The 18,185-nt window shown below is 49.0% G+C and overlaps 1 protein-coding gene across 1 annotated transcript; it reads left to right on the top strand.

The window, feature by feature from the left end:
* Positions 1–5,997: 5,997 nt before the first annotated feature.
* Positions 5,998–16,867, top strand: Slamf8 (SLAM family member 8). Its single transcript, XM_078027199.1, has 5 exons — positions 5,998–6,512; positions 9,260–9,586; positions 12,738–13,043; positions 13,124–13,231; positions 15,256–16,867. Exons 1-5 carry the CDS (start codon positions 6,422–6,424, stop codon positions 15,318–15,320), a joined length of 897 nt encoding a protein of 298 aa, XP_077883325.1. The 5' UTR covers positions 5,998–6,421; the 3' UTR covers positions 15,321–16,867.
* Positions 16,868–18,185: the final 1,318 nt, after the last annotated feature.

Raw genomic sequence — 18,185 nt, 5'->3', positions numbered from 1 at the left:
ACTCTTGCTGGCTTGTGGGTTATCAGCACACCAGCCTCCCCACCCAAGCCCCGTTCCCAGCCTCAGCTGTGGGAATAGGAACCTGCTTCTGATCCTGGAGGATGCTGGGGAGCAGGCCAGAAGGGCCCCGGGAGAATGGGACATCCACAGTTCTCTAGGGACTGGACCCTGCTGATACTGAGGAAGGGCAAGGAGGAGACCAGAAAGCACTGCCTGCCACAGGCTCCAGACCACAGTGGTCAGGAAACTGTCCATCCTGCTCCCTGCCCTCCCCAGGCTGTGACATATTCTTTTTTCTCACCAAGTCAGCACTAAATGCAAACACTTTTCTGAGTGAGTTGGCTGTGACTTTTCTAGAGATCTGGGATATCTGAGGTGCCCTTACCTAATGGACAAAGAGAAAGGAAAGTAGAACTCAGTAGCTGCTGGAGGGTGGAGAGGCACCCTGGACCTGCTCCTTAAGGGAAAGACAAAGAAACGCACAGCTGGGAGCCTCGTATCGCCCTCTAGTGGCCCTCTCCGGTAGTCAGGGACTTACACACCAGGGTCCACCGAGGTCTGACCCACCCCTTGGAAAACTTCATTGTTAGACACAGGCTGAAAACGGCTTCCTAAACCAAGAATGGCACATGCATTTGAATTTCTTCAATTCCAGGCTTGTTCGTTTAGATCTGGCTAGGAACTAAGGTCCACGTTTTTGTTTTTTTTTTAATTAGCATCCACTAAACAGTTCTGAGTCTTTCCTCTTTGTATTAACTTTGGCAATGTTGACTACTGACAGACCATACAGCATGGAAACACCCAGATTTTTCATCCATTGTGGGAGTATTTTATATGCTGCCACATATTCTGGAATACCTGCAGCTGCCCAGACCCGGAGTCATTGACAAGTCAGCTCCTACAGCAGGCATTGCTCCCCGTGCCTATACTCAGAGGAATTCTTCTCTCAGTCCCTGAAAGAACAACCTTATGTTCTACTTGTTTCTGGAATTCCTTCCCACGCAGGGCACAGATCAACAGAGATGGCTTCTTTTTTCTTTGGTACATGCTCGCTGTCATCATCAGCATGAGTTCCTGACCTCACGGGGCTTACACAAGCTCGCTGCTCTATACATGTTTGATGCATTAGCCTGCACAAGACGGGAATCAAACAAGTGTTTGGTGAGTGAGCGAATGCATGGATGAGCCTCCAGTTTCCCCTCTCTACCTCAATAAAGCACGATTGTGGCTTCATTTCATCTTAATCAGCCTCCCCTCGAATTGCTGGGAAGGTGCATCATTGCCTCAAAAGCAGAGCAGACCTAGAGCTGCAGGACCCTCATACCTCCATCCTGCAGTATTTCGTCCCACTCACTCTTTCTCCTCTCTCTTAGGTTTCTCCCACTCCAGCTGTGTACAATATGTCCCTAGTTCATTAAAGATTCCATTAATTCTGCCTAATTTCAGGAGAAAGAATTGGAGTAAAGTAGGAAAGGTATATTTTAGGCAAAAAAAAATTGAAGGAAGAACAGAGATTCAGGGCCATACCAGCCCTGTCTCTCAGGAACCAAGGCATATCCATTGCACACCTGCAGAAATTCAGCAACAGTAAGTCTTCCTAAGAAAAGGCAGAGGCATGGCTCCTTCCAGGGTGTTCTGCCCCAAACCCAGCTTTCTCCCGACAGCTGCCTAAACTGGCCATCTGGGAGAGGCTGCAAGGGTCTGGTTGCTTGTTTGAATACAGATCATGCAGGTGGGCTTAGGTGGTATTAAAAAGCAATACTTCAAGATGGGCAAAGTGGTGCATGCCTGTAATCCCAGATACTTGGGAGGCTGGGGCAGAAGGAATCCAAGTTTGAGGACAGCCTAGTGAGACCCTGTCCCAAAAAAAAAAAAAAAAAAAACAGGGAGGGTTGGAAATGTAGCCATGGGGTTCAATCCCAGGTACCACAAAAATCAAAACAAAACACTTCAATCAATGAAGTTAAATGATCTAATTGGCTGTGATTAACAATCCACGAATTGGGGCAGCAATCCATCTAAATGCACTCTGAGGAGCTGAGTAGGGGAGCTGGGCTTTACAGGCCGAAAGGGTGGAAGAAAACAGAAACAGGGAACAAGATGGAGGATTGGTCATCTAAGTTCCTCTCCTGATAGGGCTAAAACTGAGGCGACTTCCTTAGATGCAAGTAACTGGTCCCCTCCTGATTGGCCGCTGTGAATTTCTTGGGTTTTGAAAACTTGCCTATTTAAAGTCCAGTGTGATTACACAGCACCTGGCGTGAGGGCCTCCATTCTGGTTTGGGTGGTCCTTGGGCCTGATGCTGGAGTTCAGTCCAAAACACTGAGTCCCTTTAGGATTCACCCAGCAGTGGCGTTTTACCTGTTCCCTCAGTCCTCAGCCCACCCATCTCCTCAAAACTGCACCCGCTCCCCATAAAGCCCTGTGTCCTTCCCTCTGTGTCCCCAGCACCCAGCACCTAAGTAGATGCTCAACCTCCTCCCTGACTCTTAGCTCCCAGGCTGGATGGGTCTCTCCTTCTTCAACAACTGTTCTGACTCCTTTCCAGCCTTCTTCCCCTTTCTCTCAACTCCATAAGCACCCCTTCTTCTTTTTCCTTCTCTACCTCCTCCCACGGGGGAGAAGCATGGCCCCATTCTGCCCTCAGAGACAGAGGATGGAATATGTGCAGTTGGTGCACTCTCCTCCAAATTCTACAGGCCTGAATCTCTGCACCAAGTGGCTCCAGGTTCATGGTCAAGTTCAGGCACTGCACAGTTGCTCGGTCAGGTCATGGTTAACACTTGCTCCTTCCCACCCCACCCCTTGCCTTTTCCCAGCCAGCAGAGGAGGTGGGCTACTACTGGTGGGGTGCAGGCTCCTCCACCAGGCAGATGGAGCTATTCCTCTGGCCTCTGCAAGCGCAGACTCCACCTGACTCTGGCTTCCCAGAAAGGCCCCAGGGAGGTGGAGTAGCAGCCCCGACTGCCAGCTGCTCTCTTAATTAAGGAATGCGGGGAGTGGCCCCTTTGAACTTACTAGCTAATTTGCTCCAGCGCACTCCCCCCTGTGGCTGGGTAATTAATGTAGTGTGAACTGGTGATTAGCAGTAGTGGGAGAACCAGCCTGCCGCAGACTTAACCCTTCCCTGCATCTGGGCAGCAGCATCGCCTCTCTCCAGCTGTGGCACTGCTGGCTCAGGTTTTCCCTTTGGATGGGGTATTAAGAGACCTCACTCATCCTCCTCCCCCTCTGCTTCTGCAAAACACCTGTTAAGGAAAGGGGCTCTGGGTGAGAGGAGAAGGGAGGGGACAGGTCAGGGGACCACAATGGACAAACAATTCTGCTACGAGGGACAAGGATTGCCTGCTGTCTCCTTGGAAGGAATTCAGGATCTCGCTCCAAGCTTGCCCCACTCTTGCATCCCTCCCAGTCTCTCCAGAATAATTCCATCCAGTTTGACAGATGCTTGGAAGGCATCCCCTCTTGGAAAGCCTGTCCTTGGCAACAGACAGGCTGCAGAAATAAAGTAACTCAGTCCTGCTTTCATGGAGCTCCCAGTCTGGAAGCAGAGATTCAGAGCAGGGTGCTACCCAGCCTCAAACACACCTTTATCCCATCTGGACGGTTTTCACCTCTCCCATCTCTAGCTATTTTGTAGCAATGACAATGTTTGAGTGCTCACTGTGTATATGCTAGAAGCATTAGAAACCCTTACAGGTGTTCACTGGCAGCACTAAGAAGTACATGCTATCATCAGCCTCCATTCAGCAGATGAGCACCTGGAAGCCAAGAGGTTACTTTGTGCATGATTTTAGAGCTAAGATTTGATCCCAAGTCTAAACCTAGAGCTTGAGCTATTACTCCCACCCTCCCTCATCCATTTGTACCCTTAAGACACCTCGGACACCAGCCCTTCCACTAAGCCTTCCCAAGCCTCCCACCCAGGCGGGGGCAGGCCTGTGCCCTCTGGCTCCCAGAGCATCCCGTGCACACTTCTAGCATTATTCTTGCCACATTGATTGTAATTATTGGGTTACATATTCCATCTCCTCCTCTAAACTCTGAACTCCTTAAGGGCAGGGACTAAGCTTTTCATCTCTGTGTCCCCAGCACCTGGCACCTAAGTAGATGCTCAATAAATGCCAGATGAATGAATGATAGAATTGACAATAGAGTCATAAATGATTCCCCTCCTTTGGCCTCTATCCTACATCCAGGCAGCTTCCAATTCTTCCAGGACTCTCCCTCTGCCTCAAACCCAGCTTTCTTTCCACTGCAGACATTTCCTTCCTGCTTCAGGCCCTTCTCCTTTACCAGGACCATCATGACAGGCTGTTCCGCAGGCTTCCCTGTCTCTTCTTTCTCTCCCAGCCTGCCCTGTACTCAGTCCTCTCACTGGGAAGTTACCCCAGCCCAAAACAGACAGTCCCCTGCCTCTAATCAGTGCTTCTCATAGCATCCCCTCAGTCCACTGGCCACACTGTCACCTAGAGAAGAATGCTGGTTAGAACCATAGATTCCTGGGCCCATCCCCGCCCACTGAGCCAGGATCCCTGAGAACCCAAGTATTGAACAAAAGTGAGACCCACTGACCTCCAGAATAACTTAGCCCACTATTCACGGCCTCTTTAATCTAATCCCTCCCTTTCCATCCGTCCCACTACTGCTAATCACTAGTTCACACCATCCTAAAGTATTCCTCCTGCTGTCCCTTGGTGTCCTTGGAGCCTACTTGGTACAATCCCACGGCCACGTCTTTGCCCGCTCTACTCTCCATGCTCATGGCCGGCGCCCAACCTGTGGCCTTCCCCTTTTCCTCTTTCTATCTAAATAATGCCCGTTTTCAAGGTGTCGTTCCAATTCTGCCCGTTCAGGAAGCATACCCTGTGCCGATGAGTGGAGACCCCTTCCCGCTCCCTTCTGCAGCGCTGGCTTTGTGGATGGCCATTGACACAGAGCAGTGCCTCTCTGCCAGCAGGCCTTGGCCTTTCCTGGCATTTCTGTTGCTACATTTTGATTGTGAGAATCTGAAGGGCAGGAATTCTGTCCCACACACTGTATGCCTCGTTTCTGGCTGACTTCAAAGTATGGTCACAGGCAATGTGAGTGACCGGTCACAGACTAGACAGGACCAGACTACCCAATGAGCCTCATTCGGGACAATCAGGACCCTTCCCCAGTGGTAGCAACTTGGAGAGCCTTCCTTGAGTTGGGTGTAGTGCTGCACACCTGTAATGCCAGCAACTCGAGAAGCCAAGGCATGAGGATCACAAGTTCCAGGCTGACCTGGGCAAGTTAGTGAGACCTTGTCTCAAAAAAAAGACTGGAAATGTAGCTCCACGGTGAGGCACCACTGGATTCAATCCCCAGTAGCAAAAAAATAAATAAAAATAAAAATTCCCACCTCGACCAGGGTTAACAGAATGCCCTTTGTGAGAATTATAGGGCTTATATAAAACCAAATGAGGACCTTGTCTAGAATTCATTTGCCCATTGGTCAGATTATAGCCTCCCTTTCCAGTACTAGAGATAGAACCCAGGGTGCTCTACCACTGCGCTGCATCTCCAGTTGTTCTTTTTTTTTTTTTATTTCAAGACAGGATGTCACTAAGCTGCCCAGACTTGCCTTGTGCTTGTGATCCTCCTGCCTCAGTCTCCCAAGTATCCTGGAATTACAGGCACGCACCGCTGCATCCAGCTTCGTTAGACCTTAAACATCTATAATGTGCAAGGCCTGAGGGGAGTAAAGAAGTGAATCCAAGATCCTGCTGGCCAAAGAGCTCATGAAAAGCGGAAAACTGATACAACCCACATGCTAAGAGAAGAGTGGGGTACACATAAGGGCAACGGAGAAGGGGTTCTCCCGGGCCTTGGAGCGTGGCTGGCCTTAGAATCATGCCCAGCCTGCAAGGGTAGGTGGAACAGCATTCTTGGTAGAGGAAAAAATAAGACACATGGAAGTGTGAAAGGAGCGGTTCTGAAAAGAGGTAGTTCTAGCTGGGGTGGCCAGAGAGCAGAGGGGATGTGGGCAGCCAGACTGGAGAAGACAAACAGCCTCTTCATCTAAGCCAACAATTCAGTCTTTATCCTGAGGGTGGCAGAAGTCTAGGAAAGAGAAGAGAAGCAACTTGGTAGAAATTGCCGTTTTGAGGGCTCTCCGTGGGTAGGTTTGGATGCAGGAAATTCTGGTAACAGCAAGAAACACATGAGCTTGTGCAGGGGTGTTTGCCATCACGCATTAGCCAACCATGTGCACAGGAAAGAGCCTGGTTTACAAGAATCGGCTCCTGAAGACCCAGCGAGGCCGGCAGCCAACTTCCACTTTACTTGGGATGTTTTCACTTTCAGGGCATCTTGTTCTGAGTCAAGATTCCTCCTTCTGAATGTGGGACTTTCCAGAAGGACCGCAGCTCCTTCCATGCATCCACTTGGCCTGGGATGTGCTGGATTTTGGTTGTCGAAGGAGTTCGCCTGCTTCTCCGGAGAAGGATGGCCACGTGCTTCCTATGGAATCTGCTTCTCTGGGAAGGTGAGTGGGACAGGTGGATGGCTTGTCCTCAGAGAGCTGAAGGCTCCTCCCCAGCTGTGCTGGCCAGTCCAGGCCCCAAGCCAAATGTGAACCTGGGAACCGGGGAGAGCTAGAGAAGAGCAAGCACAGCAAGTTCTTGAGCGACATCAAATGCTAGGCAGAGACAAAGAGACCTGGGTGGGAAGAGGTGGCAGCACTAGGACCATCAGAATCCTGGAGATATGAGCTATTTGTGGCCCAGGACAGTTAGAACTGAGCCAGTTGCACTTCTGGTTTGGAGAGAAAGCTGAATGTGGGAACGTTGAGGCTCTGGCAATGTTAACACATGGGAATTCTATATAATCATCTGGAGAGAGATGAAGGCCTGGCAGAATAGGGATCCTTACAAACTGAGAACTGTATTTCCAGCTCCATGTGGGAAAACTGGGGTCCCTGAAGGCCTGGGCAAGGGGAGGTGGATACTGAGTAAGAGGAAAGGCAAGAGTCAGTTAAATAGGGTCCATGTGAACTTGAGGGTGGCCAGCAGTGGTGGGGTATTGGGATGGCTGAGATATGGGTCTCACCGGGAGCAATCCCTCCATCAGTCTGATGCCCAAGTTCCCCTCCTTGGTCAACAGGTAGCCAACATGACATTGGTCAGATCCTGCAGGGCCAGGGATGGGAGTCATGGGGTGTGGAAGAGATCAAGTCTCACTGTTAACATCAGAGACTCACAGGGACTTTGAGACTGTTTTGTCCAGTATCCCCACCTAAAATTCCTGGCCACAAGAGCTCCAAAGGCCCTGCAGATTCCTTCAACACTTCTAAGTATATGGGGGAATTCATATCTTAACCCTCAGAAGAGCCTAACTCTTCAAGGATTCACAAAATTTTCAAGTCAAATGAACATGGGAGGACATTGTCCTAGACTTTGGACATGTGGATATTCTAAAAATAATTTTTGTTTATTTTTGCACATGCTCAGCAGATGCTGTACCACTGAGCTACATCCCCAGACCTTAAATGAATTTTTAAAGGGCTCTCCGTGACAAAAGAGATCAACCCCAAATGATCTGGTACAGCCCCCTTGTTTTACAGGCAAGACCACTAACACTTAGGAAAGATGATGTTCTCAGGTCACACAGCTGATTTATGGCAGAGCCAGGACTGGATAGAACCTAGGTCTTGATTGACATCCAGTGAAATTCTATCTGTATGTAAAGCCATCTCCAGTAGGGATAGAGGTGATTGGGGCCAGTAGGCCAGTGAGATGGTTGAAGGACAAGATTTATTGTAGCCAGCAAAGTGAACATCCATAATACATCTCCTTAACCCAATTCCCATCACTTGGGTACATTACACATGTGTCCTTATTCTGCTCTGTACCCCAGGGGCCACAGCTGTGCCACATACAAGATCAGTCTCCGGCAAATTCAGTATAGTTTAACAAGCTTCTGCTATAACCTGGACCAGGTGGGCGTCTCAGGTGCAAAGATGAAAAAAAATGATATTGTCCCAGCCCAGTGGTGCATGCCTCTAAGACCAGCTCTCGATGCTGAAGCAGCTGGGTCACAAGTTCAAGCCCAGCTTGGGCATCTTAGCAAGACGCTGTCTCAAAATAAAATAACATAAAAATGGCTAAGTATGCAGCTCCATGGTGGGGTACTCCTGGGTTAAATCCCCAGTACTTCAAAAAAAAGATGTTGTTGCCCTTGGAGAACCCAGGGGGTCTGGTGGGCAATGTTGATCAGAAACAGAAAATAATAATAGAAGGACAAGGTTAGTCAGAGTGCTGATCCCTGACCACTGTGGGAAAGGGCAAGTAGCCGGCAGTGAAGTACGGGGAAGGCTGGAAGAGGCAAGGACATTTCAAGAATGAACAGAAATAAGCCAGAGGAGACAGGATGGAATCCTACTGCTGTGCCAGGCACGGGTCAGTTTACAGCAAATTCAGTACAATGTACTGAGCTTCTCCACAGCCTGGTCCTAAACAGGGAGGGCATTGCAAGCACAAAGATGAAATAATAATAATAATAATTAATTTATCCCACTTCTCTCCAACCCCATGGCTCTATCTCAGTTCAAGTTTCCATCACCGCCTTGAATGAATGTCAACCGTCTCAGTCTCACCCCACTGCCAGTGTTGGAGTGACTTCCTAACCATGTCATTCTGCTGCTTAGAACCTGAGATCCTTGCCCACCCCCATTGCTCTACAGATAGAGCCCCAATTCTCATGCTGCTGTCAGGAGCCAGCTGCCCTGACAACTCTGCTGTGTCATTTCCTGCTCCCCTGCAGAGAGCCACTTTCAGTTCCCCAGGACACTTGCTCTCTCCCTCCAGCCCCATGAGCACATTCTGCCTATAGCACTTCCCCTTCCTTTCTAGACAGCCCTCCTCTTGATCTGGCTGGTTCAGGTTCCTCCTTCAGGTCTCAGTTTACCTATTTCTTCTCTAAGCCCCTCAAGGCTGGGCGAGGGTCCCCGATCACCCTCCCAGTGTTTTCCTGGGACACCCATTCTTCCCACCTTGGTACTTAGCACAATTTATTTTAATTACTTGCTTGTCTATCTTCTCTGTGAGCTCCAGGAACGCAGGGCTCAGCTTCTCTTTCTGTTCAGGGATACCGATCCCTGCAGAGTGCACTCTCAATGGAAGAGAAGGGAATGTGGGTGGGGGATCCTAATTGGCTCCAGAGCAGCACAGCCGCATGCAGGAGTGGGATGAAGAGGAATTGCCAGCAGACTGACCACGGTCTCTGTTTTTCCAGCTCTTATTCCCATTGCAGTGATTGGTGCTCAAGTGCTGAGCAAGGTGGGGGACTCCGTGCTGCTGGTGGCCGAGCATCCTCCTGGCTTCCAAGTCCGAGAGGCCATCTGGAGATCTCTCTGGCCTTCGGAGGAGCTCCTGGCCACGTTTTTCCGGGGCTCCCTGGAGACTCTGTACCACTCCCGCTTCCTGGGCAGAGCCCAGCTGCACAGCAACCTCAGCCTGGAGCTCGGGCCCCTGCAGTCTAGAGACAGTGGCAATTTCTCGGTGCTGATGGTGGACACAGGAGGTCGGGCCTGGACCCAGACCCTGCAGCTCAAGGTGTATGGTGAGTGTATCTGACACTGACTCCCCGACACGCTTCCTCCCACAAAGCACCAGACAGGCATCCTGAGCTGCAGGAGCTGGGGAGAGCTGGGTTCCAGACACCATGTTGCTAACTCAGAGAACAGCTGATGCCCAGCTGTCATATCTAAGAGAACTCTCCAATACTCCCAGGTGAGCTCCTCCCTGGAACGGCTGGGCTTTGCCATCCCACCATCCTGGTCTCAACTCCACCTTTTCTTGGCTCGGCAGGCTTGGACACAACGCTGAGCCTCCCTAACCTGCACCTTTCTTGTCCATAAAGTGAGCATTTTGTGATATCACCATGTATAACGCCCAAAGGGTAAAATGCAACGGCACTTACAAAAGTATCTAGGGCACAGCCTGACCTATCAATTCTAAGATGTCATCATAGATTACAAAACATGCCATTATTTTATGTACCACTAGGAAGGAAAAGAAAGATGTTCTATACTAAACTATGACACAGCGGGGGTTTATTTATAAATTAAATTCAAATTAGACTAAATACAAAGTGTGGAACAATTTTCTTTTCCTTGTTTTTTTGTTTTGTTTGGTTTGGTTTGGTTTTGAGACAGAGTCTTACCAAGTTTCCCAGACTAACTTCTGCCTCAGTCTCTCAAGTCACTAGAATTAAAAGTGTGCACCCTGTGCCCAGTCAGCCCTTCACTTCCTATATATATATATATTTTTTTTTTTTCTTTTTTTTCCCATTACTGAGGATTGAACCCACAGGTGCTTAACCACTGAACCACATTCCCGGAGACCTTATTTTTTTTTTTTTTTTAATTTTGAGACAGGGTCTTGCTAACTTGCTGAGGCTGGTCCTCCTTCCTCAGTCTCCCAAATTGCTGGGATTACAGGCATGTGTCACTGCACCCAGCTGTATTTTTTTAAGAGAGAGAGAGAGAGAGAGGAGAGAGAGAGAATTTTTTTAATATTTATTTTTCAGTTTTTGGCGGACACAACATCTTTGTTGGTATGTGGTGCTGAGGATCGAACCCGGGCCGCACGCATGCCAGACGAGGGTGCTACCGCTTGAGCCACATCCTCTGCCCCTGCATTTCTTAAAAAAGGTCTTTTAATCGTTGTAAAACAAATTATTTTGAAAGTTAAGGGTTAGCCAGGTGCAGGGATACACACCTGTAATCCCAGCCACTCTAGAGGCTGACGCAGGAGGAGAACCACTCACAAGTTCCAGGCCAGCCTGAGTAACGAGCAAGACCCCATGTCAAGATTAAAATAAATAAATAAATAAGAGATACAGTGACTTGAAAGGCTGAGGGAAGAGGATTGCAAGTTCAAGACTAGCCTTGGCAAGTTAGTGAGGCCCTAAGCAACTCACTAAGACCGTGTCTCAAAATCAAAAACAAAAACAAAAATGTGCTGGGGATACGATTCAGTGGTTAACTGTCCCTGGGTTCAATCCCCAGGACTGAAAACAAAATAAAAAGAAAAGAAATTGGGATGCAGGGAGGGATTTCAGATTTAAGAATCGACAATAAGAACAGAAGCTGGGAAGAGGGAAACAGAGAGGGAAAGGCCATAAGCAAACTGGGGAGGTGTCTCAAACCGCAGTGATGGCTGTCCGGGGGGTCCTCTGGCGACCCATTCGGGGTGCTGATGTGAAACTGGAGTGATTTTCTGGAGACGCAAAGTTCTGAACCAGGTCGCACATCTTGGGAAGAAAAATACTGGGTGTATTTCAGCGCCCTGGTGACCCCGTTAGCCCAGTGCCTTGGTGCAGTGAATAACTTAGACAACCACGCAGGCCTCCCTGGGACCTTTCCCCCATTCCGAGTCTCAGCTGCCACACATGTGAAATGAGGACATTGAATGCCATAATACATGCAGCACCCACACCACTAAGCTCTCAACTGCCTTGTTCTCAGCATCTGAATTACAGATTTTAAGGAAATTGCTGTTTTATTGCTTCCAAATACATAGCGTGATTAGAACTAATTGCAGGAAGCTGCCAAGCCGCCAGTCCTCAGGAGCTCTGCTTTGACAATAGATAAGAACGATTTGAATTAGCAGATCAGTTACTGGAAATGTCAATGGGTGTTTCTACTGTGCCTGATCGTGTTTGGAAGCAGCTTGTCCTCTTAAGTGGCGTAAATATCCCCCCCTGTAATCTTTGTTTATACTATTAGTGCGCCTAGCAAATCATTTCTTTTTTCATATCACAAATCCCACCAGATCGAGTTGGCATTAATGAGGTTTTACTCTGCTTGACTCTGGAATGCTGTCAGAGACTGAGCCCTCCTGTTGTTTCCAGAGTGCTCTCCCACTGGCCCCACTGCCACAGAGATTCAGGATTGACACGTCAATCTGTATAGGAACGGAGAGCTGCAGCTTGGGACATGGGGACACTGATTTGTTCCATGGCCCGGGTATCAAGCATCTATTTGACAGCACTGGAGAGACAAGGTTATCGAGATAACAAGACAGAGCCCCTGCCTCTGGGCAACTCCTTCACAGCATTTTGCACCCTTGTGATTATTTGCTTAGTTATTCATAATCATTTGTCAGACACTGTCTTCCTCACCAAACTACAAGCGCCACGATCTAGGCATGGGCTCACTTTCTTGCCTGACTTAAAGGCTTATCATCTCCTGTTGGCAGACTGACACATTATAAGACAGGTGCTACAAAAAAAGGGGTGAGGGAGTTATACAACGTGCTTGGAGATGCCTAGCACCAAATCTAAAATATCAGGGGTGGCTTCACAGTCAAGGCATTCAGCAATGCATCCAAGCTGGGCTTTGAAGGATGTGTAGGAGTTTTCTGGGAAGACAAGAACAAAAAGCATATATATACACACACACACACACACACACACACAGATGATCCATGCGGAAGCAGGAAAGATACGAGACAACGTGGCCTGTTTGGGAGAACTGCAAATTAAATAGTGTGGGTAGAGAGGGGCAGCAGGAGGTACAGCAAAAAGGGTGACATGAATCATTTCATGAAGAGTTTTGGTGACTAAGGAATCGGCTTCTGTTCTGTGGGCAGTGAAATGCCAAACAAGAACGAAAGAGGCCTAGCGAGAGGAGCCACCCATCCCGGCCGGAGCCCAGACCTGGAGCCCCGCCGGCCTCCCTGTAACCTGCTCTTCTGTCCTTGCCCAGATGCGGTACCCAGGCCCACGGTTCAGGTGTTCATTGCTGTAGCAGGGGATGCTCAGCCCCTCAAGACCTGCCAGGCCTTCTTGTCCTGCTGGGCCCCTAACATCAGTGACATCACCTATAGCTGGCGACGGGAGGGGACAGTGGGCTTTGGTGTTGAGCCACAGAGCCTCTTCACAGACGGACAGGTGCTGAGTGTTTCTCTGGGACTAGGAGACAAGGACGTGGCCTATTCCTGCATTGTCTCCAACCCTGTGAGCTGGGACTTGGCCACAGTCACCCCCTGGGAGAGCTGCCATCACGAAGCAGGTAAGTCACGGGCCTGTGGTCAGTGGGGAGGGAATTATAAAGCATAGAGCCCACCTCTGACCCTACCCCTCCGTGTCCAGCACCAGGGAACGCCTTCTACAAGGATATGCTACTGGTGGTGGTGCCCATCTCGCTGCTTCTGTTCCTCGTTGGTCTCTTCTTCGCGTGGCACTGTGGCCTCTGCTCAGGTAGGGGTCCTGCTGGTGCAGGAGACGGGTGGAGGAGGTGGACCTACTGGGGAGGAGGGTGAAGGCTGGACCTCCCTCTACTTAGGCTTCAAATGACCCGACCCCCACCTCTCCTGCCTTATTTCTTGGTCCTCTCTGCTTCATACTTTGGTCTCCAACCACATTGAGCTACTCAAAGTGTCTTCTTGATTTCGTTTTTGGTACCAGGGATTGAACCCAGGGGTCCTCAACCGCTGAGCCACATCCCCAGCCTTTTATTTCCTGTGTTGAGACAGGGTCTGGCTCATTTGCTTAGGGTCTTACTAAGTTGCTGAGGCTGGCATTGAACGTGCAACCCCTCTGGCCTCAGCCTCCCCGAACTGCTGGGATTACAGGCATGTGCCACTCCCCTTGTCCATTTGACTAATTCCCACTCAGGGAGGACTTCCCTGACCACAACCCTTCAGCCCCACCATCAGGTTGGCTAATGTCCTTTCTTTAATCTCCAGCGATTACCCCCAACTACATAACTAATTATACTTGTACCCGCAACACACTGAATTCTGAGCCCTTTAAAGGCAAAGCCTGGGGTCACCGACGCGGCCTGTCCGGTGCTTCCTAGAACACAAGCAGTATTGGTGAATATTTGTCAAGGGAAAGTGTGGATGGATCTCAACCCCCTTCTGAAAGAAGACTCTCCCTGGCCAGGAGCTGATAAGGCCACCTTCTTCAGAAAAGGAAGGAATAGAAAATTCTTGAGATCAGAAAAGTTTCTGGGCTCTATATCCAACTTAGCCTCTGCCTCTGGCCAGGATGCCCTATCCTTGAAAGAACTAGCAAGACTCACCTGGCTTCCTGGCCATTTCCATGCCAGGTGGCCTGAGCTTCCTGGTCACAGGGTCAGCAAAGAAGGAGCACAGAGACCTCATTATGGTGGGTGTGTTCTGGAGCGCCAGAGTGTTGGCCCACGCACTGAGAGCAGGAGCGGGTGTATGTGACTGATTCCTGCTTGTCCTTCCCCTGGGGTCAGGAAAGGCAGGGGGAACAGCTGAGGCTGCACTCTGCCTGCAGGCCCTGTCTACGAGGGGGAGGGTCTAGCCCTGGCCCTTTGCCCCCAAGAGGCCTAAGGATTTATGGAAAGATGGTTGAAATCAAGAGAAGAGCAACTTCGTCTCCCCCAATACTGAGTATTGAACTGGGGAGCACTCTACCACTCTGCTACACCCCCGGCCATTGGAAATTCTACTTTGAAATAGGGTCTCACTAAGTTGCCGAGACAGGCCTTGAATTTGCAATCCTCCTGCCTCAGCTTCCTGAGCTGCTGGGATTATAGGCATATACCACCACACCTAGCAAGAGCAATTTTTTAAAAAAACAGCTTTATTGAGATATAATTCACACAGTGCACAACTCACTGGCTTTTAGTCTATCCACAGAGTTGTACAGTTATCACTACACCAATTTTAGAACATTTCCACTACCCCAAAAAGAAACCCATGACCCAGATTCCCCCATTCCTCCCACAGCCCCAAGCAACCACTAATCTACTTTCTGTCTCTCTGTATTTTTCTATTCTGGATATTTCATATAAATGGAATCACATGATGTGGTCCTCTGGGACTGGTTTCTTCACTTAGCCTAATCTTTCAAGGTTCAGAAAAGAGCAACTTTGGTTTTGACAAGGGATAAAGAGGACCCAACCACCTGGGATAGTGGAGAGACTCCACACAGGGAGTTTGGAGGCTGGTCCTAAGTCTGCCATGTGGCCTCTGGTCATTTAACCAGGTCTGTCCATCACAGCCCTAACTTCCCATGGCTTCTACAGCTAAATGTATGGCACAGGTGCACATCAAGATTAGACATTAAGAAGAACGTCCTGTACCTTAAGAGTTTCCTTTTCCATCATTATGGAAGCTAAGGAGAGATGTCCCTTTGCCCAAGGTGACCTTGTGACAGAAAATAGAATTCGGAGCCCTGGGGACCAGACCAAGTATGCCAGATTCTAAACATGAAAGGGGTAACTTTCTTTCTGATCTCCTCACCAGGGAAAAAGAAGAGGGACGCCTGTACTGACCGAGTGGCTGCAGAGACAGAGAACCCCCTTGTGTAGAAAGTGCCAGGAGAGACAATAAAATCTGACCACTGGGTCAAGAGGAAACCCCCTGTCCAAGCACATGATGCTCCCGGGACACAGCTGGTACCTGGAAACCTTCAGGGACCTTCTACCTCCTATGACATTCCTGGCACAGCCTGGGCAGCTGTCACACTGGCAAGACAGAAAGTATTGGCATAAACTCCGACACCTCTCCCTTCTTTCTCCTCACTGTTCACGTCCTGGCTCTCACTGCTGGACAAGATGGGGCTAACAGGACGTTCCCTCAAGAACACCAGGAGGCCGGGAATGGTGGCTCACGGCTGTGATCCAACCTCTCTGAAGGCTCAGGAGGATTGCAGTGTGAAGCCAGCCTGGGCAGCTTAGCAAGACCCCGACTCAAAAAGAACGATAATGAAAAAGGCTGAGGATGTGGCTTGGTGGTAGAGCACCCCTGGGTTTAGACCCAATACTACCAGAAAACAACGACACGGGACGTTCTCCAAGATCACATGGACACGGATTATTCAAGACATTCACCATTCCCCAAAGAACTGCCTCCAGCTCTGGTCCTGGGCTTTAAAAGACATTAACAGGGGCTGGGGTTGTGGCTTAGTGGTAGAGCGCTCACCTCGCACGTGCAAGGCCCTGGGATCCATCTTCAGCACCACACACAAATAAATAAATGTATAAAATATACATATATAAATGTTTTTTTAAAAAAGGCATTCAGCACTTGAACAGAGAAAATTAATCACACACTACTAGTTCCAGTCTAGCCTCCAGCCCGATACTTATTATGATTAAAAGAACAGGGTCTCAAATAAGTGAAGCTGAGAGGTGGGGGACAGGGATTTCTCTTTCTGCCCTGAAGAACTTTTAGGTTCACGGCCCCTCAAAAATATTTTGCAGTTGAGGTTGACTAAGAACGGTTGACATGCCATATGATCGGAACGAAAGCCATTTGGCTGGTAACATCTTATTAATAGGCATCCTCACCATCTCCATTGACCTTCACCCCTCTTTCAGGATCTAGGAGAGGAGGGGCAGAGTGTGACATTAAGGTTCTCTCCTCACTCTCTAGCACAGTGACTGAAAATATATACTGAAATACCGAAAAGGTATGCTGAATTTGCCTCAACCAATAGGAAGTTCTTGCTCAACTTCCACAAAAGCAGCTCAGCTCAGGGTAAGTCTTTCTGCCTGAGACTTGGAGTGAAGATCCAGGAAAAGCTACAGAGAAGGAAAATTAGGGAGAGGAGGGGTGCTGAGGAGTTTTAGACTCTACCATTTTCCTTTTCAGATGCAAGTGTAGAAAAGCTACCCAAGTTCAAGGAGAGAGACAAAGACCCCACCATTCAATGGGAGGCTGTCAAGGTCACCTTGACATGTGGAATAGAAGATGTTACTGTGGCCATCTTTGGAAAATACATTCTGCTACTGAGTGGATCTGTCTGGAAAAGCTCTGGGCTGTTTATTGCCACCAGAGAGTGGGAGGAACTTGAGGAGCTAAAGTTACCCCCACCCCCGAATTAGTAGCTAATAAAATTCGCAGTCAACTCCCACCCAAATGTAACTGGATTTTATTCTGAGTCTCACTCAAGTCTTGATAATAGAAAGGAAGGAGGTGTTGAAAGAATAGAGGTAGATTTTGAATATTTACCCAGAGTGGCTGTGGTCTCTCCTCTAGGGTGTCAGTCCTGTCTTAGGACCTTCTCTCTTCTCCCTGATGCCTGGGAAGCACTTGACTTTGCACCAATGATCAGTAAAACATGCTCCCTCCTCCACTCAGCTGTTCCTGGATTTCCTCTTCGTGGATCTTTTTAGAGTCCCCCTGATTTTCACCTGGATTTACCCAATTCCCATCCATTTCCTGCATCCACTTCTCTCCTATTACCTTCCACCTAAGCCCCCTGCACAGTGTACATGCCCCTGGTTCTGCCCTCGCTTGCCACTCAGAGGCATCCCTCATGCCTGATCACTGAATTGCGCAAAACTGGCCTGCCCCTAAAAATGATGTAAGGAAAATAAAATCCCAAGATCTAGCCATGAGCTAAGGTTGGTCCATGGACAAAAAACACACACCACTCCCCCACTTTCCTCCCTTCATCCGCAGAGTCTCAACTCAGATCAGAGCACTTGTAAATGGGGTGGGGCCCATGGTTCTTCCTCACAAAGTGACTCTTAGCGGCCTTGCCTACACAGTGATTTTGCAGTGAGCTGCACCAGGGCCTCTTTGAACAGATCCACGCTGCTCGAATAAACTAGTGTAGCCACCCCCAGTGACTCACTTGTCAACCAGTAGACTTATTAACCTTCTATTGAAAAAACACAAAGGGTTTCCATGAGACCAATTTTTGTGCTCATAAGCATTGAGATTGATGCTTTAAAAGTGACAGCATCACAAATAGGCATTGAGGGTTCCACACATGCCGGGTGCACTTTGAGCACCCGGGGGAGTCACACTTGGGAACAAAGAAAAGCCTTTGCCTACAGGGAGTTTATTTTCTATACCATATAAATAAATGAGCAAGTCTGTGTTAGACATTGGCTTGTTCTGTGAAGAAGAATAAGGCAGAGTAAAAGGAGAGGGAATGATATGCTGGGGACAAAAGGTCCATCTCAGATAAGGTGTCACTTTCTGAAAAGGTGACAGAGGCCAGGGAAGTGAAGGAGAGGGCAGAAAGTGCTCCAGACACAACGGAAAATGCAAAGGCCCCAAGTAAGAAAGCTCAGAGTGGCTGGGTTCAAACAAAGCAAAGAGAAGGGACAGAGAGAGCCGGAGGTCACATCCCATGGAACCTTGCGGTCTTCAGAACACCCCTTCCTTCGGGTTTGGGTGGCAGAGAGTCCCACCCCCATCAGTTCAGATGTCAGGCGGCT

Source organism: Ictidomys tridecemlineatus, chromosome 11 (assembly GCF_052094955.1).
Source record: "Ictidomys tridecemlineatus isolate mIctTri1 chromosome 11, mIctTri1.hap1, whole genome shotgun sequence".
Taxonomy (NCBI): domain Eukaryota; kingdom Metazoa; phylum Chordata; class Mammalia; order Rodentia; family Sciuridae; genus Ictidomys; species Ictidomys tridecemlineatus.
This window is presented reverse-complemented; position numbering and strand designations above follow the sequence as displayed.